This window comes from Lutra lutra, chromosome 9 (genome assembly GCF_902655055.1).
Source record: "Lutra lutra chromosome 9, mLutLut1.2, whole genome shotgun sequence".
NCBI lineage: Eukaryota > Metazoa > Chordata > Mammalia > Carnivora > Mustelidae > Lutra > Lutra lutra.
In genome coordinates this window covers 55,428,628-55,453,279 of record NC_062286.1, presented here as the reverse complement: position 1 = coordinate 55,453,279, position 24,652 = coordinate 55,428,628, and the positions used below count along the sequence as shown (strand labels likewise).

Sequence of the window (24,652 nt, the reverse complement as noted above, 5' to 3'; positions counted from 1 at the left end):
CATACCATACCAAATTTATTGTATATGTTTTCCTTTATAAGGATGCACAAAGTAAAACATATATCTAAGTTTAAAAGAATATCCAGGGGCACCTGGGTAGCTAAGTTGTTGGGTGTCTGCCTCAGGCTCAGGTCATGATCCCAGGGTGCTGGGTTCGAGCCCCGCGTTGGGCTCCCTGCTCATCGGGAAGCCTGCTTCCCCCTCTCCCACTCCCCCTGCTTGTGGTTCCCTCTCTTACTGTGTTTCTCTCTGTTGAATAAATAAAATCTTTAAAAATATATATATATATCCAATGAACATTAAAGAAATGCTGAGTCATAAGAAGTGTGTATGGGTTTCTAGGACAGCGTTTTCCTTTCTTAGTGGTTGAAGTTCATCTTACAATTGATGACATCTTAGATTTAATGAAATCGAAGTATTTATTGTTCTTGATTTAAAAACCTCTCTAATTACATCACCAAATACAAGTTTTCTAAGAATTTCACAAATTTTTCATTTTTCTTTGAAAATTGAAAAAAAAAAAAAAAACCCAAACCCAAAACACCAGCAGGTACAGGCTTTAAGTTCAATTTAATTTTTACTTCCATAATTATGTCCACAGCAAAAAAAAATATCTTGGGGATTTTTTAAAAGGTTAATTTTCTGAATTTAATATTCCAGATTAATGACTTTCCAGGAACCCATGAAGTCACAGGACTCTTACATATTTCAAATGTTTTAGGTGGCTGATTCCTGATCTGAGGAGTGAGGGAGGGTAGGCTTAATGAAAGTGAGTGCCTCCGAGCTACGTGTAAGATCTGAGGAACATTAAAGAAGCCTACTGAATGAAGAGGTTTACAAAACAAAGATGTGATGGTGTTGGCTTTATTACTACTGTTAAAAATTAATAGAATCAAAACTTCCATAGATTTCAAAAACAAATTTATTCATAAAATATATGAAAAGATTTGACAAAAAATAAGGCTAGAAAACCTCCATTATCTTATACATCTCAACATCACTTACCAGTCAATAACCAAAAATCTAATTTGACTCCTATTTTTTTTTAAGTAAAAAGAGATCATTGTAAATATTCACTTGGTAAATAATATTTCATTTTAGGAGTTACACAGCTGAAAATAGTTACCCAAATCTAGTCTGACCATGCCATTTTGGAATTTTAGAAAGTAATATTCTTTACAGAAACTTACTGACACTGAAATCTCTCCAAGTATATTTACGAAGTTAATTCACAGTACTTTTAGAACTATTTTAAACCAAGTGTTACAGTAAAATATGTAACTCTGGGGATGAAGAACAAATTTTAAATACAGACAAGTATCAACTTCTTCTTAGAAATGGAGGGAAGATGGACAGAGCTGGAGATAGTGGTGTCCCACTGCAGCAAACCAGTTCTGACTCCGGTCGCTGGAAGACAGCACTCTGTGTTTCACACCCACAGAAAGGCTAGTCTGGACGTTGGTATCTGGGGTCTGTTTTCATCAGTCAAATCCAGCTCTGTTCAGTGAGGGTCGGAGGATCCCAGTGCATGTCCTAAATACTCGGAGTGTTCCTCTGGAAGGTTTCAAGTCCTAAGTCTTCAGATCAAATTTTATGGAGTTTTGTAATAATCAATACTCTTACCATTTGATCAAATGAACTACAGATGCAGAGACCCCTTTTATCTGGACTCCAGTCCAAACTGGAAATGGGCTGAGTAGACAAGGTGACATTCTGCAGAAGGCTGACGGAGCCCGCAACTCCCATCTCTACTCCCTCAGAATCTTTCTTTGACCGCTGAATAGGGTATTCACTGCGAACAAGGCCAGAGTAGTAAGGAGAGAAATCTCAGCATTCTCCACACTGTGTTTACAAGCATATAGACCAGTAGCTCTATTTTTATTTCTATGTTGATTACTACAACTGATAACTACTTAAAGAATCTTTCTAATGTTGTTTTATACCAATAAAGAGAATATATGGGTGTTTGTGTGTGTGTGTGTTTCAAATATACACACAAAAAAATCAGCATGTTGGGGTCCATTCATTCAAAAAACAGTTTCTGAATTAACTAGATAAGATGTTCTAGGAACTCTCGTGTGCTCAGTAACAGAATTTAACTGCACTACTACCAAGGGAGACTGGCAAATGGAAAAAAAGCTAAGTATCATTTTACTTAAAGCAAATCTCTTTTGCTGGTAATACTCCGACAGCAAATCTCCAAACCGGTTTGAAGATTATACTAGATATCTGTTCTGGTAAGGATTAAAGTTCATACTGAGATAAACTTCCAATTTCTAATTACACACAAGTCCCCAATCATCAAACATTCTAGCTGTAAATGTGTTTGCACATCACATGGAATACAACTCCATACGTGGATTACAAAGAAAACGGGAACCAGTTCTTCAAAGAAGCAGCCTAAGGAGTTTGGTTCCCAGGCAGAATAGTGACGCGCTGCTATATGGCTTAGCTAAGGACACAGGCAGAGCCTAATGGGGAGTACAGACTGGGCTGGAAGAAATCAGGGAAGGACAATGGGCAAGATTTAGGGAAACAGTAGTTACCAAATGGTCTGTCTACCCAGCATGCTCCCAGAATTCTTAAAACTTTTCCTCTGCTTTTTACTCACAAAAACTATACGATGTTGATCTAATGCATTCACTCTGGGTTTTGTGGGTTTTGTTTTGTTTTTTTTTTTTTGTCAGCTAGATCCCTAAATACCTTAACACTTTTCAAATGTAGCCCTGTTTTTCAGCTTCCCTGCTAGCTTCTAAAAGGAGCTAATAAATAGACATGTATTTTGCAAATGTGGAAGTCCCAGCTATACTGAAGATGGTGTTTTTCTTCTTCTTCTTCTTCTTTTTTTTTTTTTTTTAAAGATTTTATTTATTTGTCAGAGAGACAGGCACAGCGAGAGAGGGAACACAAGCAGGGGAAGTGAAAGAGGGAGAAACAGGCTTCCCAAGGAGCAAGCAGCCCGATGTGGGGCTCGATCCCAGGACGGTGGGACCATGACCTGCGCTGAAGGAAGACGCCTAACGACTGAGCCACCCAGGCGCCCCTGGTGTTTTTCTTCTTATATCATTAATCAAACTTTATTTTTGAAGTATCTTTCATTTGCAGGCTTGTGTTATTAGGTTTTTTTTTTTCCCTTGAGTGATGGAAAAAGAAATACCATTCACTCCCATCTTTTATTGCGCCTTTTAAATGAGCAGCTGACCTCGTACATGCCACCTTAGGGACTTGGGATTCAGGGCACATCTACAGCTGTAACTCAGGCAGCCCACAGCACACAGAAAGCAAGCTCAATGACCAAGTTTTCCCGAAGACCCACTGGGACCTTGGCGCTCTTCTGGTTCTTTCATTACAGTGGTATCTGAACTTGGGCAAGTGAATTATCAGGATCTAAAATTAAGAATTCCAACCCTTGGGGCACCTGGGTGGCTCAGTGAGTTAAAGCCTCTGCCTTGGGCTCAGGTCATGATCCCAGGGTCCTGGGATTGAGCCCCACATTGGGCTCTCTGATTAGCGGGGAGCCTGCTTCCTCCTCTCTCTCTCTCTCTACCTGCCTCTCTGCCTACTTGTGATCTCTGTCAAATAAATAAATAAAATCTTAAAAAAAAGAATTCCAACCCTTTTGTTATTCTCTAGAGGTAGTGTTGTAATGACCAGATGGTAATATTTCCAAAAAGCCTTCAGTCACAATTTTCATATCAAAACAAAAAAAAGACAAAAACAATTTTAATTAAAAAACCACGATTTTAAACCTATGAAAAGAATGATTCCTAAGGTACCCTGATATATGGAAGACACAACTACAATGACAAGTATATGCAGAGTGTCAAAAGAAGGTTAATATTTACTAAGTGTAAAGTAAGTACATTACTGTTTTAAAAAGCTGACAAAAATAACACTTATGTAATACCATTTAATTTAAAATCATTTCAAAATGAACTAAGTCAAAGGAGGAAGAAAGACAACAAAGTTCAATCCAATCCTACTTTCCTCCCACCAGTAACTTAAAAAGCAGCAACGTGCACAGGCAGAGACTTACTACTTCCAGAGGTGAAGGCTGCCGGCGCCTCCAGCTGTCAGAAAGAGCTCTCTGTTCTGTGGCAGGTGTCGGACCTGCCACACAGTTGATTTATGAGCCTATGAGGATGAGAGGCACATAACTAGTTTTTATGTTTATATGATAAACAAAGACTGCCCTAGAAGAGAAACTCTGTAAAAAAATTTTTTTTTACTACTATAATTTCAACTGCCATAAAAGTAAAGTATTTCTGGCACATCTCTTCGTAAGGGCTACAGAGATTTATAGGAGTCCATCACAAATTAAGAAAAGCATCATTTTTCTTTATTGCTTTATGAAACAAAGTTCTACTGGATTAAAAAATGTTACATTAAAAGTCCATATAAGTTTATAGTACCATATAAATTATGCAAATAGATTTTTACACATTTAAGTATCTCTAGCTCACTCTGAGAGAGAAGAAAAACTCGAAATACAAACACATATACTTTCTCCTAAGGGGAAAAAAAAGGATACTGAATTAAAAAAAAAAGAAAAAAAGAAAGTAGACTTTTTTTTTTAAGATTTTATTTATTTATTTGACACAGAGACAAAGAGATCACAAGTAGGCAGAGAGGCAGGCAGAGAGAGGGGGAAGCAGGCTCCCCGCTGAGCAGAGAGCCCGATATGGGGCTTGATCCCAGGACCCTGAGATCATGACCTGAGTTGAAGGCAGAGGCTTAACCCACTGAGCCACCCAGGTGCCCCTAGACTTTATTTTTTACAGCAGTTTCAGGTTTCCAGCAAACTGAATAGGAACTACAAGAAGTTCCATTACACCAAATGAACTTTAACTTAAAGCTCCCAGAGCCTTATCTTTAATTTATACCATTTGACCTGTCTAGTCTTCAAAATAGGGATCACAGGACTTATAAATGGCGTTTAAAGCCATAATAAGCCAGGGTCTTTATCAGTCATGTTAAACTAAAAGAGGTTAGCACCTCGACAACAGCTAATAAATCAATGTTAATGGTGTAATATTCACTATAAGGGATTTGAGAGAGAAAGAGAGAGAGAGAAATGGAGGGAGGCAGGGAGAAGGACTGAGAAGTGTAAAGGAGGGAGGAGAGTCGGATGGTGGGAAATAGGAAAGATTCTGTTTGCAGAGACAGTGAGACCAACTAGATCTAAGTCATTCTTAGATACTTCACATTTCAGTGAGTGATTAGTCTTGGCATTTGACTTAATAGTCTTATAAAAGGATTACCATTAGCAGATTAAAATCCCATATCTCAAAATATACCCTTTAAGTGTGTAAGACTCCTCAACTGAGTGGGTTCAAGCTGTTAAAATCTATTTCAATTTTAAACTTCTCCTTTGATTCTGAAAGCTGATAAAAAAAAAAAACCACCAAAAAACTAAAAAGCAAAAGGGGACATGACCTCTTAAAATATATTGGATGAGGGGTGCCTCGGTGGCTCAGTTGATTAAGCATCTGCCTTTGGCTCAGGTTATGATCCCAGTGTCCTGGAATCGAGCCCTGCGTTGGGCTCTCTGCTCAGCAGGAAGCCTGCTTCTCCCTTTCCCTCTGCCTGCTGCTCTGCCTACTTGTGCTCTGTCAAGTAAATAAATAAAATCTTAAAATATATACTGGATGAGAAAAGTGTTATAATTGTATAAAGGATAATTTAACAAAGTGCTTTATATTGTTTGTAGATACATAAGTATATTCAGAAATAACAAAGGCAAACAATATTGCAATTTATAGCTGCCTTGTTAAGATTTAGTTCATCAGGCAGTGACAGCAATTTATCTGCAGTGATAATAATAATTAACAGTAATAACCAGACAAAATAGGAAGGTTTGAGAAGTACTGCTGAATCCACAATGGAGGGGGGGAGCGCAAGAGAGTAAATTTTTATTTCCTGAGCAACTTATATATTTTAATCTTATAGAAACTACAAATCTGTAACTGATCTTTACTTTCACATTCAAGGAAGGTAGAGTCACATTCCCAACCCATCTCTGGCCAACAACAGGGTGTTTCAGCTTGCTGATGCAGTCCTTACTGCAGGCTTCATCATAGTTTTTTTCTTTCTTTAACCAGTATTTTCCCTGTGCTCTGCTTTCTTCATCTATTTTTGAGGTTGTAATACCATATGTTTCCTTCTAAGCTACCTCAAATACTTCTGGAATAAGGTAAAGTATGTATATATGTGTAAGTGACTGACTGAAGAATTTTTTTGAACCTACTATGTGCCCATGATTGATGCTTTAAATAATTTCACTTAATATAGCAAACCAGAATATAAAATGTGAAGAAATGACATAAGGTATATGTGTTGATATGTTCTGAAAAGTATGTAGATACTAACACAAATATTATATATTTATTAGAAAACACCAGGCTAGATTTTGTTGATCTAATTCTTCACATCAGCTTGTTGTCTTGGGATTGTTCCTAAAGTACAAAATAAGATTATTAGCCAACTGAGGCCTTTATTATAATCAAGAAATCTAAAACTGATAAACTTTGAGAAAGTATTCTCTGCACAGAAAAACTTGTCAAGTTCCCACAAGAATATATTAAAAATAGCTCCTTTCATATAAAGACCTGGAAGGAACCTTGGTGACTAATTCTATTTATTAGTCTAAAACAAGCTATGAATATTTCTGTTCATAGAAAGACATTTCCCTCATATTTACCTTCTCTGAAACAGAAGCAAAACCTTTCGTTGGATGCTGTGTTCTCATATCAAAAACATGAAACTTTCCTTCTAGTGATGTAGCTACTAACTTATTCATACTTATGTCTTTTCTGTCAAACTCCAAGCTACATACCTGAAATAGAAAATATTTATTATTAATAGCCTAATAATTATTATTCAGGAGGCTCTTTTAAACTAAGTAAAACAACTTTAAAAGTATCAGTTCATGTGAAAGCATTTAAATAATCACTTTATCTTTTGAGGATCAATACATCAAATACTTTTTTTTTTAAGATTTTATTTATTTATTTGTCAGAGAGAGAGAGAGAGAGAGCGAGCACACAAGTAGGCAGAGGCGGAGAGAGAAGCATGCTCCCTGCCGAGCAAGGAACCTGACACGGGACTCGATCCCAGGACCCTGAGATCATGACCTGAGCTGAAGGCAGCGGCTTAACCAACTGAGCCACCCAGGCATCCCTCAAATACTTTTTTTTTTTTAAGATTTTATTTATTTATTTGACAGACAGAGATCACAAGTAGGCAGAGAGGCAGGCAGAGGGGGTGGGGGAAGCAGGCTCCCTGCTGAGCAGAGAGCCCAATGCGGGACTCGATCCCAGGACCCCGAGATCACGACCCGAGCCGAAGGCAACGGCTCAACCCATTGAGCCACCCAGGCGCCCTTCCCTCAAATACTTTTAACTGAAAAAATTTCTTCTTGGTTCATAGGATCAATAAACCATTTTGAGTTCCCCTGTCTAGAAGATTAATTTGGAAAGCTATATAATCTTTTATTATTGTTACATAGTTATTTTATATAATGCAACCAAAGCTAATTTTAGAAAACAGGAAGGAACCACATTCTTTACTAATGGTATACGGTATATGACTCAGGACCCAAAAATCTCCAAGTACTTGGGGAGGCTGTTACTATTCAGGCTTTCTTATATTAGCAGGGAAAAAGGCCTCTTACTAGCTCATTTTAATATTACACTGCATAGCTACAGGGGTCCTCAGATAGGCCACAGGGACTGGTGACTCACCAGGGATTGTCATACCACATCTGAGTATGTGTTCACTTCCTGAAGAGAGGCTCCATGATTTTCATTAAGTTTTCAAAGGGCTCCACAGACCCAAAAGTTAAAAACCACTGGCAGAGGGGCTGTACAAGATGAGTCATTAGAGGCGCTCTCCTTATGAAATAGTTCAGAGGTGGACACAAACATGCTCAAGCTATAAAGCAACCAAATATACCTTACCCCATTTTTTATGTTTGTCTCCCACCGCAACGACATATTTCTGAGATCAAACAGTTTGATATCCCCATTGTCATAGCCAGCACAAACAACACGTTCCTCTTGATTATAAGCATTGCCTAGAAATCAAGATACATTGCAGATCTGTACAAATGCTCATTTGAAGGCTGCTAAAATAATGTTATAAAACGACACATATAGCTTGTACCAAATCTCTCTCACACACACACACACACACACACACAAAATCACACTAGGCAGAATCTCGTTTTGCTAGTCCTGAGAGGACATCAAGATTATTAAGTTGGTTATCTAACATTGTTTTTCAAAAAAAAAGCTCATTTGCTGAGATTCTCTACTGAAGGGGTAAGTGAAAGTGTTCACTGGAGTCTAAGTTCAAAGCAAATGTTCTTTCTCTACAATATTTGCAGACTAGGAAGTCTCGAGAGTCCTTCTATATTCATCTACACGTCTTGTGACCTTTTATCATTCCTACCCTGCACTATAATTAGTGTGGATATCATGCCCTCTTTACTAAACTACAAGGTTCTTAAGGCAAGACTAGGAATCTCTCTCACCTTTGCATGTCCACAGTATTCTGGACATACTTGACATTCATAGAAGAGTAAAAATAATGGATTATTTTTCAAACTTAATGTCCCAAATTTAAAACTGCACTTACATCCCTTAGATCAAAGATGAAAGGCATTAATGGACCCACAGGTAATTACTTTTTAATTATCATATCAAATTTTAGATGATGATTCTAAATACAAATCCTGAAATTTCTCACCAAACTGTACATGTACTAAGTTTATATATTATTGTTCATAATGTACAAACATAGCAATTCCTATATAAGAACTTGTTTTTTCTTTAATTAGAAACCTAAAACTTTCCTCTGATTACAAAATACTGCAATTTTAAAATAATGTATGAAAGTTAAACAGTTCACATATACTGTTAAATCAAATTTTTAATGTCTGTTATCAACACAGGATTATACTAAGAAAACGAAGAAAGAACATACAGGTTTCAAACTAAGTATGACCCATATCCTTTAGTAGCAAAAATTATTTTAATTATGGCTCTCAGTAAGAGATACTAGGGCACACATCAATTAGTCCTACAAAGTCAATATTCATTTTATGTATAGTAACAGAAGAACACATTTATCAAATTATAACAAATAATTCTGTAATGGCATAACTATGTTCTAGAAAATAAACATCTTCTGTGTAGCATATAATGTAAGATTTGTTAGGTCACTTTCGAGCATCTGAAACTCTGCTTGGCTCCATTAATGGCATTTGGCTCTAAACTAGGTCAACATTATCTAGTTAAACGGAAGTATATAATAGTAGCAAATATTTTTGAGCACTTAATAATTTAAACACAAATCTAAGAACTTTACATGTATTAATTCATTGAATCCTCATAATACTATTAGGTAAATTCTATTATTCGTTCCACTTTATAAATAAAGAAACTAAGGAAAAGAGAAGCTCAGTAAATTGCCCACTTCACTCAGCCAAGAAATAACAAAGCGAGGATTCAAACCGAGGCCCCGGAGGCTGACATTAACCACCACCTCTATTTGCCTCAATAAACTATCAGAATAATCCACAAAACAGAGTGTGATGAGACTATTGGGAATTTCTCGAAGCACTGTGCTTTTTACCATCTGATACCTCAAATGCAAGGTTCTTCAATAATTTACCGAATGCCACAGTCCAACAGTCTCTCTTGTTTTCTCCTTGTACAGGTTCCATATTAGCAACAGGATCATCTTTTTGTCTTGGGTCCCACACCTTCACAGTTCCTGTTGTGCATATAAGTGAGTTGGCAAAATTCAATAGTGATTGATGACATTTCTTTTCTGCATTCTCTTCCTATGACTTCCTGTGTATACGGCCATATTACAGATAGTATAGCACTTAAAAATATTCATGTATTTCTGACTTCTACTTGGGCAAGTTGTATTTAAAGTTGGTTTTTTTTTTTTTTTTTTGGAAGACTTTATTTATTTATTTGACAGACAGAGATCACAAGTAGGTGGAGAGGCAGGCGGGGGGGTAGGGGAGCAGGCTCCCCGCTGAGCTGAGAGCCCGATGCAGGGCTCTATCCCAGGACCCTGAGACCATGTTCTGAGCTGAAGGCAGAAGCTTAACCCACCGAGCCACCCAGGCACCCGGGCAAGTTGTATTTAATATCAGATACAACCCATATGTTACCATCAGACTTGATTTCCAAGTTAATAGATAAGAAAAGCCAACAACTGTTCTAAAGTTACCAACAAGGTATAACTGACAAGGGAAACACAAATGTTACTGACTCAAATCATGTCTTTCTTTGAGTCTAAACCTAATGTACTATTTATTTAGAAGAATATCAGCGTTAATTCTTTTCCATACTACCATATAATCATGGGCATTTTTCTTATACAGATGAACAAACTCTAATTTTTACATTTATGATTTCTTATATGGGGTTTTAGAATACTATCTCACATACAATTAAGTTTAATTTCCCTGTGGCAGTAGAGATGAGGGAAATATTAAATAAAATTAACACATATTTCTTCTCATTGCTTCTCCTTTTAATGCAAACTGCAGGACTACTAACTAAACTCACCACTGCCTATGAGAAATACAAATGCATTTAATAAAATGGCTAAAAGGCAAGTACTTAAGAGAGAACAGGACAAGGGTGAAAAGTCCTTAAAAGAGATAATAAACTCAGGAAAAGGGGAGATATCCCACTAGATTTATCTCCAAGGATAAAATAAAGTCGGTTATTAAAAAGGCTACTTTAAAGAGAATAAAATGCTCACAAATGTGACAAGAGGTTATTTTATTACGCTAGAGGGTTCATACAAATTGATAAGATGCATATGAAATTTGCAATAGTTAAATGAGCAAAGAACATAAACAAAATTCACAAAGCAAAACTAACTGAAAAACAAATGTAGAAAGACGTTAACACAAATTGGAATGGAATACTATTTTTAACTATAAAATTAGGGGAAAAAAGGAAAATCAATGCTGGTAGGATAGACTGGAAATCCACCTCATCTATCATAGTTCAGAATGGACGTGAATACTTCAGAAAGTCTGACAATAACTTTTAAAAATAATAAAGTATGCTTATTCTAAAAAGTTATATACATGATGATACTCATTCCCTCATTATTTTATAGTCACTCTCCCAAAACAATAAACAAAAACTTAAAGCAAACTGAATGCTTAACAAAGACATAGTTAAGGGCACCTGTGACACATCCATAGGATAGAATATTACAGTCATCAGAATGGTAATGATGGAAACAGCAACATTCACATATGACAAAGCACAAAATAAAAAAAGACAAAAATCATATCCACACTGAAAACTTTTTAAAATGGTATATAAGACTGGAAAGGAAAACAAATCTAAGGGTTATGCTACTGTGGTAGATTGAATGCTATTTTTCCTCCCCTATTTCATATTTTTTCTATTATTAAAAGGAATAATTGATTTCTGAAACACAGATACTCTTGAATAACTATTAGAAAAATATATATCTCACTTCTTTTAAAACAATTTCCTCATGATCTTGAGCAGCCATTAAAAACTAGCCAAACCCACTAAGGTACCAAATTGTTTATGTACCCATCATGAAGCAACAAATTCTGACTCCTCTTACAGGAATTCAGAACATCTTTGGACACCAATAGACCTGGCCCGTTAGTCACCACAGGTAGAAAAGTAGAGTTCGTGCCCTTGGATCTTTCATAATGCTCAGTGGAAGAACCACAGAACGTCGATGTTCAGCCAGCTGTCAACACGATAATTTTCACAAGTACTAATTCTACTTTTTAAAAAAAGAAAGTGAGGGGTGCCTGGGTGGCTTAGTCAGTTAAGCATCCGACTCTTGATTTCAGCTCAGGTTATGATCTCAGAGTCATGAGATTGAGCCCTGGGTTGGGCTGTGCATTGGGCAGGGAGCCTGCTTAAGATTCTCCCTCTCTTTCCCTCTGCCCCTCCCCACCCCCCAAAAGGTGAAAAGCTGCCACCCACCAATAATTATATTGTCAGCTGTCTCAAAAACCTGTAAATTAATTTTAAATCTTTCCAAGTTCATAGGAAACTATGATTGTTAGGATCTGAACTAGCTCAAAGCTAAAATAGTAAGTGCTCTGCCTCTATCTCAAAACACCCAAAAGTCTGAGGCAATTGAGGGATATGCAATTAAACTTGCCTGTTAATAAAGTACAGTTAGATTTAGGGAGTCATGGCTACCAAAGAGGATTTCCATAAGAGAAGATGTACTGTTGCACAAAGATTTATCTAAATTAAAAAAAAAAAAAATTGAAATACAAAGAATACTTTAACTTACCATCTCGGCTGCCAGTCACAATTTCTGGTGCACCTTCCCCAATTCCCAGTCCACCTACACCATCTATGGTATTTATAATTTCCTTATGGCCCTTTACGGAATATACTGGGATCTCTGGAGCTTCCAAATTCCTAAACAACACAACACAGCTTCTTACTTACTCCATGTGTCCCAAACATTTAGTGCACTACTGAAATTTAAGAATGCATACTGTACTTAGATTTTTGTTTAAAAATAAGGGCTTTGCTGTGAAGCTAATTTATACATTTACTTCCAATATTCTCTCTCCACTTGAGCTTCTTTCGAACCCTCAATGAGAACTGTCATAATTCAACTTGGAACTCTACGTCCTGAGCCCACTTAGTGATTCTCGGAGATAATCTATCTAGGACCTTTGCACATGACTTACCAGACAAGCTTGATAAAAAATGTGGGCTCCTCCCCATATGTAATGGATGAGGAGCCCCAAATCGGCTAACCCTTTGGGTCACTGAAATCTAATAATCACTACTGTAAACAAAGAGTAAATTCAAAGTAATTCAGAATGCTTTTTCCAAATAGGTCTTGGAAGTCTGATCTTGAGATCTTTTGGAAGGATAAAATATGAGTAGTGTTTACTTTGTATACATTTCTCCCTTTATAACGTATTATTTTCTCACTAAATTCCATACTATTTTCCTCTCTTTACATATTTTTCAGTGTATCATCATGCTGGTCAAAACAAAGGCAAGTGTGTCTAAGTGTAGTTTAGTTAAGAGAAAGAAACACAGAAAAGTACACACCACGAGTGCCTGAATCTACCCAAGATGGCAGGGTGATGAATGGTTCAAGTAGGTTACGTTAATATATCCCTTCACCTGTCTCCCTTTTTTCTACTAGAGCTTCTAAATCGTATTTTTCTATAACAAATCAGTTTCTGATAACCTACACTTAAAAAAAAAATTAATGTAGCTATCCATGAAATGTAATCCTACCTTATTACTAGGCCACGATTTACTGGTCAAATCTCCCTAATTAAAATTTCAGGTAGCTCAACCTAGTTCAGAGACACTGTTTATGTTTGTAGCATCATTGAAAGAATCAAGACTAAACAGGGCTGAGATTCTACTTAAAAGAACTGTTTTACTGTTTTTACAGACTTTAAAACACTGCTTTTTATAACATGAAATTATAAGACTTAACAATGAAAATAAGTCAGTAATACCTGTAACTATTCCAAGGCACTCTGTTAGGAAGACAGTCAACAGTTTATATATTTTGCATATTCTTATACTGAAATACGTTATTTTTAAAAATAACCATCAGGCTCATCACTCCCCATTTCTTTGAAAGAATATGACACAGCATATAAGAACCAGTAAGCATTCCAACAAATGCGAACTTAAGTATTTAGCAGTTAAAGCAAAGGGAAGTTAAAATATAGCTTCATTCTGTTTTATATTGTGATTCTAAAATAAATATGTCAGAGTAATTCAATTACAAAGCAACAGATTCTAAGTGAGAGTCAAGAAAGGTCACCTTTGAAAACACAAGGCAGAGACGATCGTTTCTTTCTAGAACATTACTATATATACTTTACACAGTTAAAATAAGAGATATTCTTGAAAAGTAATTAAGGAGAAATATCAATTCCTGCAAATTAACTTAAATATGAAGAAATAACTCTAGGTAGAACATGAAAATTACAAACATTTGGCATAATTACAGTTTTGTTCATTTATAACAGGTTTATACTGATTTGTTCAACAGATGTCTTCCTAAAAAGTTGTGCTTAGATGTTAGCTAAAGTATTAAAAAAATTTTAATAAATTGAGGATTCTACATTAAAAAATTAAACCAAAAAAATTCAGTAGATGATTCTGTAATGCCAATTGTCCTGTTGATATGTTAACAATATCAAACTTCTCTGTGTTACACATGTGTGGGGAGAGCCCTTTATGTACACTTATAAAGTATTAAATGCTAGCACCAAACAGCTGGTGTGGAAATAAATACTGGTAACATTATGCAAAATATCTACAGAAAAACAGTATTTTTAAAGGGGTTTTGAATATAAAATCTAAAAATGTGTATTAAAAGACAATTCTTGCATTTTTACAAATAGTTAAAATTGAACAAGAAATGTTAAAATTAGAATTCTCTCTTTCAGAGGAAGAGCAACAAGACTACTCAAAGGAATAGCCTACCTCATGTCTTAATATTGATTAAATAATCTTACCATATATGAAGGTTTCCAGCAAAATCTCCAGTAGCTAAATATCTCTGCTGTAAAGATGTTGCACCAAATGTTCCACATTTAATGGGTTTGGCCTTTTCAATCTTGACAGAAGGGAGGAAGAGAGGATACATTATTTATATAAGCAGCTATTTATAATTCATGATATTTATGGCTCTATTATGGAACTTTAATAAGACACATAATATAAAAAGCAATTAAAACATTTTCTGATCAAAATTATCATGCATTTCCTCTAGTCACTTTCCTATAGTTTAAAAGTATGTAACTGTCAAAGAGAATGAGTTTTAATTTTGCCTTTTCTCTCATCTCACTAATGAGACATTCAAATACTGACAAGTATACCATCTCCATTGGTTTGCAAATATGAAAATTTCAGCATTTAATGTGCCATTCTTCTCTAAGATCCTCAGCAGAAATGAGAACATAATGAAGATATTATTCCTTCCAGATGGCTTCTGGAACAAAAATGTTTATGTATCTCTTATAGTTTTCCCTGCAGGACCCTATAAACTGAGAATGTTTATGTCCTTATTCTCTCTGGGACCTTATCAATGCATAGAGATTTGTATACATGTGAGTACCAAAGGCACTGCTATTGGTATGGATTAGACAGTATTTTGATGTTTCTTTAAGAAGCAACTGCTCCCCGTATTGCATATAATCACAGTAGTAAAACAACTACACACTGATGTACTATTTAATTAATATGGCTTATGGAAATCATGTATAGACCATATCACCAAAAGGGTCCTCGGAAATGATATCATATCCCACCACAAGCAAAGAGCTCGAAGCATACAGCTTTATACACTTGCCCAACTCAGGCATTCAGCATTTTTATTGAGTTCCTACTAAATGCAAATCAATGGACTAGGCAGAATAGGATACAAACATGAAGGAGACTGGCCATGCCCTCAAGAAGCTTACAATCAAAGCATCACTACCTCTCCGACTCCTCCCACATACACCTATGCGTTATGCTACTCTCATCTACGCCCACACCTCTGTGGGGCCTCTGCTAATCTTCTACTTCCTGATGCTTTCCATTTGTCTGCTGCCCCCACTCACCCCGACCCCACCTGCCCAGGCCACTGAAGTCCCTCCCGGAGTGCGCTGCTGCCTTAAACCCTGGGAACTCTGGGCAATGCGGAACCAGATGAGGCAGCTACCTGATACCTGCTGACACCATCCTCTAGCCCTGTATCCTCCCATTTACTGCTGGCCTCAACAGGGCAAAACTATTCCTCCTATTTAATCTCTTCTAAACTCTAAGTTTTGTGTGTACAAAAGTAATACGTGTTCCCTATACAAATTCAAACAAAACAAAAAAACATCAAGAAGTGAGTTTCCTTTTGATGCTCCCCAGTAGTAATCTCCATCCTTCTAGACCTTTTTCTACATATTTACAAGCATATATAGGTTTGCTTTAATATAAGAAGGCCCATAATATATTTTCATTTCACTTTCTTTTGTTTTGACATAACAATATTCTGGATATACTTTTTTCTCTCCACAGAAAGCTCCAGTTTCTAGATTTCTTCTTGTAACCTTTCAGTTCTGAGCCAATCTGCATCCCTCCTACTGGGTTTAGCCTATTTCATATAATTTAAAAAAATAATTTCCCTGACACTTCCAGTGTTTGGCTGAGCACTTCCATACAGAGTATACCTAGCAATTTTCAAAGAAAAAGAAAAGAAAATTCACTTAACACAAACTGTAAACTTTTCTTTCCTGGCTCAAAAGTATGATTATATGGTGCAGGGTTTTGGAAACTCCCAGCCTGTTGAGCTTTCTGGCTGTTTGGGAGAAATTAGCAAGTTACTATGTAGCCAGGTCTACAGGAAAGCATTCACAGCCTCCTTGGAACTGCCCAGTAATCAAAAGCAGTCATCGATAACAACACATAACAACACGGTTGTAAAAGACCACACTGATGAGAAGCACAAAATCACAGAATCATATTTTTCTTTTTAATACATATGTGGTCTGATAGTTCAGTTATTCAGAAAACTGATATTCATTTCAGTTACTTCTCTAATTTTATAAAAGTTACCTTATAATGCAGCAACACCAAGGATCAAAATTTTGTCAGTTTAACAAAGTAGTTTCCAGGGCACCTGGGTGGCTCAGTGGGTTAAGCCTCTGCCTTCAGCTCAGGTTATGATCTCAGGGTCCTGGAATTGAGCCCCGCATGGGGCTCTCTGCTCAGCAGGGAGTCTGCTCCCCTCCCCCCGCCACCTGCCTTTCTGCCTACTTGTGATCTCTATCAAAAACAAAACAACAAAAAGCCAAAGTAGTTTGCAACAACAGATCACTTATATGCTCCCTACCCTCCACCTCCCCTAAATACAAGTAACTAAAATTATGTATCAATGGTGATATAGTCCTTAATCACTATTGTGGCACAATTTCTAGGGTTAAAGTAATTCAGAGTTCCAGCTTATGCCAACTGATGAAATAGACACCAACTCCTTCCTCCATTTGTCTCACACTGGGCCTGGGTGCGCCAAGCAAGAAGTCACCAGTCATAGTTCCCACAGCTGGAGGTACAGGATGAAGATGGGCCTATCAGGTAAGCATCGGGATAGACAGGAACATGGTTCCAGGGACTCAGGGGATTAGCAGCTGTGGGGAGGTTGCATCATGTATTAACTCTCCAGGAAAATTCTTCTCAGAGACCTGGGAAGAGCAGTCTCCCATGTTCTCCTCTTCCACCACCTAAAGCACGCTGCTTCCCACAATTCCACTATCCCCTGGGGTCTCTGATGGGGTATGTCTTCTTCCTAAGCCACAGGAGAGTTTTACCTTCAAAACTAACCTCTACTTTTCAGTCCCTATATTACATACATAGTTCTTTGAAGACTGGTAATAAAAAATTGGGAAGAAAAACTTTCCTATGTTATTATTTTTTTAAGATTTTATTTATTTATTTGACAAAGAGAGAGACAGCGAGAGAGAGAACACAAGCAGGGGGAGTAGGAGAGGGATAAGCAGGCTTCCCGCCAAGCAGGGAGCCCGATGCGTGGCTTGATCCCCCAGGGATCATGACCTGCGCCCAAGGCAGGCAGACACTTAACTGACTGAGCCACCCAGGTGCCCCCTCCCTATGTGATTTCTTTATCTAACTTTCACCTTTTAACCATTTGGGGCAGAGAATCTCAAACCATGCTCCCGGAACACATCAATCTTCTGGTACCAACATAAATTTACACACACACACACACACACACACACACACACACACACAAACTTAAAAAAGCTAATGGATATGTTTTTCTCAAACTTATGTTTTCTTGGATATTTTTTAGCTTACCTATTAGAAAATATTAGCAAATGTACACCAGTAAGAAAACCTGGAAATGAAGATTTAAAAATTTATGTATGGTTATTTCATGTGATATCAAGACCACAGTATGATAAAATAGCCAGATTTTTCTACTGGAAAACCCCTTCTTTTTTTTTTTTTTTTTTAAAGATTTTATTTATTTGACAGACAGAGATTACAAGTAGGCAGAGAGGCAGGCAGAGAGAGAGAGGAGGAAGCAGGCTCCCCGCTGAGCAGAGAGCCCGATGTGGGGCTCGATCCCGGGACCCCGGGATCATGACCTGAGCCGAAGGCAGAGGCTTTAACCCACTGAGCCACCCAGGCGCCCCTGGAAAACCCCTTCTTTGTGAGGAATTGGAACTTACTATACCAATGTTTTATGGAGTTCCAAAAACAGCATCACAATGTTCAGACATTTTGGCTCCTGAACACATCTGAAAATCCCTACCTTAAAAGGAAAGAAACCAGAGAACCACTCTATTACAATAGATCCTATACTAGATATTTCCATGTGTCATTGCACAAATTCTGAAAGTCAGTCTTTATTGAAATATAATGGAATGAAATAAAATGCACCTATATTTAGAGTGTCACCAAGGCCTGTGGTAGAAAAAAGGTACAAAGCTCTTTGAGATCTTGCCTTGATTCTCTGGCCTTATTTCCTGCTTCTCTCCTCTCTACTACACTCCAGCCACACCTGCAGCTTAGTTTTTTGCTCTTCAGACACAACGAAGTTGATTCTACCTCAGGACATTTGCATTTACTATTACCACTGCCTGAATTGCTCTTCCCTCAGATCATCATGTCTTTCTTCTCCTAATTCAGATTTCAGTTTAAATGTCACTTCCTTTAAGAGACTTTCCATGCTCCTCCATTCTGAAGTGGAACCCCTAAATCACGATCACTCACCCAGTTTAAACTTCTTTATTGCATTTACCAATAAAATTATTTATTCAGTTCTCTATCCCCATCCTTTCTAGAGTGAGTGCCATGAGAACGGGACCTTGTCCCATCTGTTAAACACTTTGTAGGTGGTCAACATTCATTGACTCAAAGCATAAAGGAATATCTATCAATCTCTCATCCTAGTGCCGGGGAGAGAGAAACCATTACTGAAGTCCATATTCTCATTTCTCCCACTTTTCACATGATACACCATATAGTTTCTGGTGTCATTTATATGCAAGGATGAAAACAGCATCCATATATTGAATACATATATCAGATATGTTCTAGATGGCTAGGCCATCCCTTTTCTTCCTAAGACAACTGCAAGCAAAGTATTTGGAACACTCCTTTCCAGATGAGGAAGCAGGTTCAGAGGACGGGGCTTGCTCAAGGTTTCTAGAGCCAGGAAGACTCCAAGCTCTTTATACTAAACTAGGCTGCCCCCAGATCTACATGTAAATCAATTAAATAAAGTTCAGTATGTAGCCCCCATTCAATAAACACAAGAGTCATTAGAAGTACCAAAGAAAATGTTCCAACCTTGAAATGGATTGGTGAGGGAAATGGTATAGTCACTGAATCTACTTTCAGATTTGTGTCCTTCAGTTTTTACCTTGATTCGTATCTTTACAAGATATAAATACATGGTATTTATGCTTCCCTCATGTTTTTTCTCCTTATATCCAAGAAAAATAAAGAGATTTATAGGTAGTAGTAGTCTGCTGTGCCAAGAGTCAAATTCAACTCAAAATATAAGAACATTAAAAAAACTCAAATGTATAAACATCATCTGCAGGACAGTGAGGATTGCAGTTTGCTGAGAAGGGCTGAGCTCTGCTGGCAAATGGTCTTACAGAAGCAGGGGTGTTTTCTCTTTCTAAGATATTCATGGAAATCATAATAGCTTTTTAAAGAAGGGGTGCTGGAGTGAAGCCAACTTTTTATAGTTAATAAAAGGCTCCCTCCCTGCCTGTTAAATACTTTTATCTTTGAAAAGAAAGATTTTTAAAATCCAGTGGTTACTTAAATTTCTCTTGCTGGGGGAAAAAAAAAAAAAAAAAACCTGGCTAAAAAGATTTTATAAAATGTGTTCCACAGGGGCACCTGGGTGGCTCAGTGGGTTAAAGCCTCTGCCTTCGGCTCAGGTCATGATCCCAGGGTCCTGGGATTGAGCCCCACATCAGGCTCTCTGCTCAGCGGGGAGCCTGCTTCCCTTCCTCTCTCTCTGCCTGCCTGTCTACTTGTGATCTCTGTCAAATAAATAAATAAAACCTTAAAAAAAATTAACTTAAAAAAAAATGTGTTCCACAAAGAAAATTTGGTATATATTAACAACTTTTGGTGTATGACACACCATAAATGATCATTTTGGACCCAGCTGTTGGTTCTCTTTGTTACAATAAGTGAACATGATTAAGGAAGCCCATGATGGATAATTCCCATGAGAGCTATTTTTGTTCTGTCTGTGGGTGGGTCTAGTACAGCCTGTCAGTATTTCCTCCTCCATATCCCAGCACTACTTTAATTAACATTAAAAGGGTTAGTCAACCAAATGGTAACAAGCACTGAACTCAGTGGCACTGGGACTAAAAAAGGAGAAATTTATTGCCTTATTATTTTTACAGTATAAACATCCACAACTGTGATTCCATTTTTCAGGGCCATCCCTCGTCCTTTATGCCAATTAGAGAAAAGCTGTCCTTTATAGGATGAGGAAGTCTCACATTTGTCAAGTTTGATGAGAAAGAAACAGATTTCAGCTTTCCCTGGACCCCTGCAATCCTGTGTGTGGTAGAGCGAAGTGCTCAGCTGTACGGGAAGGCCCTCATTCCCTGTCTGTCCTTAGTAACAAGAAAAGGCAGCCGTCAATGAAGACCTATTTGCTTCCTTCACACATTTTTACCTTGGATGCATGAGCTGTGGAACACATGACTTGAAGTGGTTCCACAATGAAGACCTAAGTATTTCATTAATTCATCTAGCCCAATGGTAGTCAACACTGGTAAGTTGTTAGATTCACCTCGTTGAAGTTTTAAAAATACTGATATCTAGGCCTCACTCTAGTGTAGTTGCAAGAGTCCCACTGCAGGGCGCCTGGGTGGCTCAGTCATTAAATATCTGCCTTTGGGTCAGGTCATGATCCCAGGGTCCTGGGATTGAGCCCCACATGGAGCTCCCTGCTTTGCGGGAAGCCTGCTTCTCCCTCTCCCACTCCCCCTGCTTGTGTTCCATCTCTCGCTGTGTCTGTCAAATAAATAAATAAAAACTTAAAAAAAAAAGTCCCACTGCATCAGAATTCCTTAAGGTGGGACCAAGGCATGAGTATTTTAAAACACACACACACAAACAACAACAGCGACAACAGAACATACTCAGCGGATCCTGACACACAGTGAGGGTGAGAATCACTGAGCCTGTATTAAACTGATACCCTTTTCCACTGCACCATCACAACCAAATGTAATCTAAGTTCTTAAAAGTGTTTTTGCATTAGTCTTATCCTCTCTTCAGGAGGCTCTTTAGAAGAAGAAACTCATCTTTCAAGTACCTTTTGTCCTTCTTTAACATAGTATCTTGAAATAGTAGGTTGCCAATATATAGAGACAAAGGGCACTATTTCACTTTGTGGAACAAGTGTATTCCTGAAATGTACACAAAGTATATTTTATTTTTAAAAAGTCACAAGTCTGTAAATGCTCTCTGGTGAAATTTGATGGTATTTGGTATTTGTTCCTAATATTTACCTGTCAGTTTCTGTCGGCTATTCCAATGTTTCCCATTTGTTCAAACCCTGATGCCAGTTGATTAATGATCAATAAGCCAATATTTAAATTTCCCAAGATACATCCTTATACAGATATACGTTCACTCTTTCTTTTAACAAGCAATTTATTGAATGGCTGAACCTTACAAACCACACTAACAAAAGACACTATCCTTACTCTCCAGGAGCTTACAATCTAATTAGAGATAAATGGGACACAATTACATACTCCTGGAGCGGATAATAATCACCAGAAGGATGCAGTGTAGAGAAGTTTGTGAGGAGATCAGAAAGGGATTTCCTAAGTCAAATAATCTGAACTGGACCCTAAAATAGCAACATTAACAGGTGCAAAGGAGCTAAGTGGTGTGCAACCGAAGGCAGGTAGAAGAGAATAAGCCATGTTTAGGAACTCTTGAGTACCTGGCTAGAAAAGACAAACTGAACAAGAAAACTGGCACTCATAGAAATTTAAAGTGGGATGGGACCTTATATACCTTCACATCCAAGCTTGCCAAACTGTATTCATCCTTTATCTACCAGTTTAATGCCTATCTGGTCCAAGCAGACTCTCTCCATTTTTTTTTTTTAAGATTTTATTTATTTGACAGAGAGAGAGAGATCACAAGTAGGCAGAGAGGCAGGCAGAAAGAGAGGGGGAAGCAGGCTCCCTGCTGAGCAGAGAGCCCGATGTGGGGCTCGATCCCAGGACCCTGAGATCATGACCTGAGCCAAAGGCAGAGGTTTAACCCACTGAGCCACCCAGGCGCCCCTCTCTCCATTGTTTTAAGCCCTGAAGTTCTCAGCCTTCTCTGTAGTCTGTTAGAACACTAAATACTTATGACTGATCACCTGAAATCGATGCATTTTAAGAACAAGTGTAAGGATGTTAACATCAGTATTCTCTAATTCTTTCACTAATGATCTTCACTAAACTTGTGAACCTGATCTTGCCACACCCAGTTAAAGTCCTTCAGTGATGTACCGTTTAAAAAGGAGTAGATCTTTTAAATGACCTACAGACCTTGCAAAGTCTGCTCCCTTCCCGGAGCTTCCACTGATGCTGTTTTCTTTGGAAACCACCTCCTCTACTCCTAATTTAGCCTAGTTAGCTTCTATTTATCCGAAATCTGTTTCACTCTCACAGAACCGTGTTACTTCACGTTATAGAATACATCTCGGTTTGTATTTATGCATCGTCGGTTTGATTATCTGATTCTCTCTCCCACTAGAAAATAAACTCCATGAGACCGGAGACAATCTCATTCACATGCCTGGGATTACTAGGCAATGAATTGGTAACTTGTTGAAAGAATAAATAGTTACGGGGCGCCTGGGGTGGCTCGGTCGGTTAAGCGTCTGCCTTTGGCTCAGGTCGTAATTCCAGGGTCCAGAAATCGGGTTCCACATCCGGCTCCCTGCTCCGCTGAGAACATGCTTCTCCCTATACCTCTCTCTCTTCTGTTTCTCATGAATAAATAAAGAGAAATATTAATAATAAATGGTTGCGTTGTCTCCTCCCATTACAGTGCAGGCATCCTGGTGCCTGCCTTGTCTCTGCTTGTATGAAAGAATATTTTACTATTTACTATTTATATTATTACTTAAATCGACTCTCCACAAACAACTGCCCACCGCCTAAAACCTCGAATCTAGATACGAAGTCTTAATGTCACTTCCCAGAGACCTCGTGGTGGAATGGAAGAGTGGCTGCAGGAAGGGGCCAGCAAGGAGATGAACTGGCCAGCCGAGAGTTCAGGACTCGAACCAAAGCCTTTTATGTCGGAAGTATTCCTCGATCTGCGATCACCTTCGCTGGTTCCGCGCAGCTCGAGCTGTGCTTTTGGCGGACGCTGGACGGAGGCTGGGGCAAAAAGAAATACAAACTTCCCCCACCCCCGGATCCGCACTCGCCCCCTCACCAACGGCAGATCCTGGAACTGGGCAGTCTCGCCCGGCACCCACCTCCCGAAGCAGCTTTAGGTCCCCGTGCTGGATCTCGTACAGTTGGATGACGCCGGTGCCCCGGGCGAAGTTGCCCATGGTCACAAATTTGGCGCTGCAGGGCACCCATTTACAGTCAAATACCGTGTAGTTGAGGCCCTTCTGGATATGGGCGATGATCTGAGGTTTCTCGAAGGCCGACATAGTCCAGCCGGTTTCCCCTCCAACCACCAGCACATCCAGAGCCTGACAAAACACTAACCGGGAAACCAAACTCCAAACATAGACAACAGTTTCCACCCCCCTCCCACTTGCCGTAGTCGCCTTGTTCGCCCTGGCGAGCTGGGTTTAGTTGTCTCAGATAATGCCTGATGCGCTACTGAAGTCAAGCCGATAGTTCTTCACTGACAGCACAAACTTACTCATCGTCTTTACCTACTGCCATTCCCCCATACACATATTGGAGATGGCAATTGCTTCGGCTGTGAGTGGCGGAGCCAGAGGGGCACCAGAGAAATCAGGCATATTTTAGGATGTCCCCTCCTTCCTACCCCAGCAAACGCACAAAACCCTGCTTCAGGTCCCCTGCGTGGGACTTCTTAGGAATCGGGGCGGGGGCCTGGGGCTGGTTGGCGGACGCTGGACCCTGCGTGGCGCGCCTGCGCGGTGCGGCGGCGCACGCGTTCGAGCCGGAAGCACATGTCGGAGCTGGAGATAACCGGGCATGGAAACGGAGATGGAGGCGCAGAGCGCCGGGGCCGAGGACGGCTTCACCCAAGTCACCCGCAAGGGTGGCCGGCGGGCGAAGAAACGGCAGGCTGAGCAGCTGTCCGCCGCGGGGGACGGCGGGGACGCGGGCCGCATGGACACGGAGGAGGCCCGGCCCGCGAAGAGGCCCGTTTTCCCTCCCCTCGCCGGGGATGGATTCCTGGTATTAGCGGGGACCGTGGGACGGGAAAGGGACCGGAGCCAAAGGTGGGCCATGCCGGTGGTCTCTGGGGGATGATGAAAGTGCGGGGGCTCTTCTTCACTGACGTCCTTAAAGAAGGGACTCTCTTGCACGAAGTTCAGTTTTTCAGTTAAAGAAAGCTTCTTGTGG

At 38.9% G+C, this 24,652-nt stretch overlaps 1 protein-coding gene across 1 annotated transcript in view; it reads right to left on the bottom strand.

Annotated features, from left to right (window-relative positions):
- Nucleotides 1-904: 904 nt before the first annotated feature.
- DNAAF10 (dynein axonemal assembly factor 10) overlaps nucleotides 905-24,652 on the bottom strand; it is a 101,351-nt gene continuing 77,603 nt past the window's right edge. Inside the window, 11 exon segments of the mRNA XM_053447884.1 lie at nucleotides 905-1,792; nucleotides 4,037-4,134; nucleotides 6,701-6,835; nucleotides 7,959-8,074; nucleotides 9,676-9,777; nucleotides 12,334-12,464; nucleotides 14,552-14,652; nucleotides 23,575-23,875; nucleotides 23,877-24,029; nucleotides 24,105-24,169; nucleotides 24,172-24,463. Coding sequence (XP_053303859.1) covers nucleotides 1,585-1,792; nucleotides 4,037-4,134; nucleotides 6,701-6,835; nucleotides 7,959-8,074; nucleotides 9,676-9,777; nucleotides 12,334-12,464; nucleotides 14,552-14,652; nucleotides 23,575-23,875; nucleotides 23,877-24,029; nucleotides 24,105-24,169; nucleotides 24,172-24,463 — 1,702 coding nt within the window. The 3' untranslated portion in view covers nucleotides 905-1,584.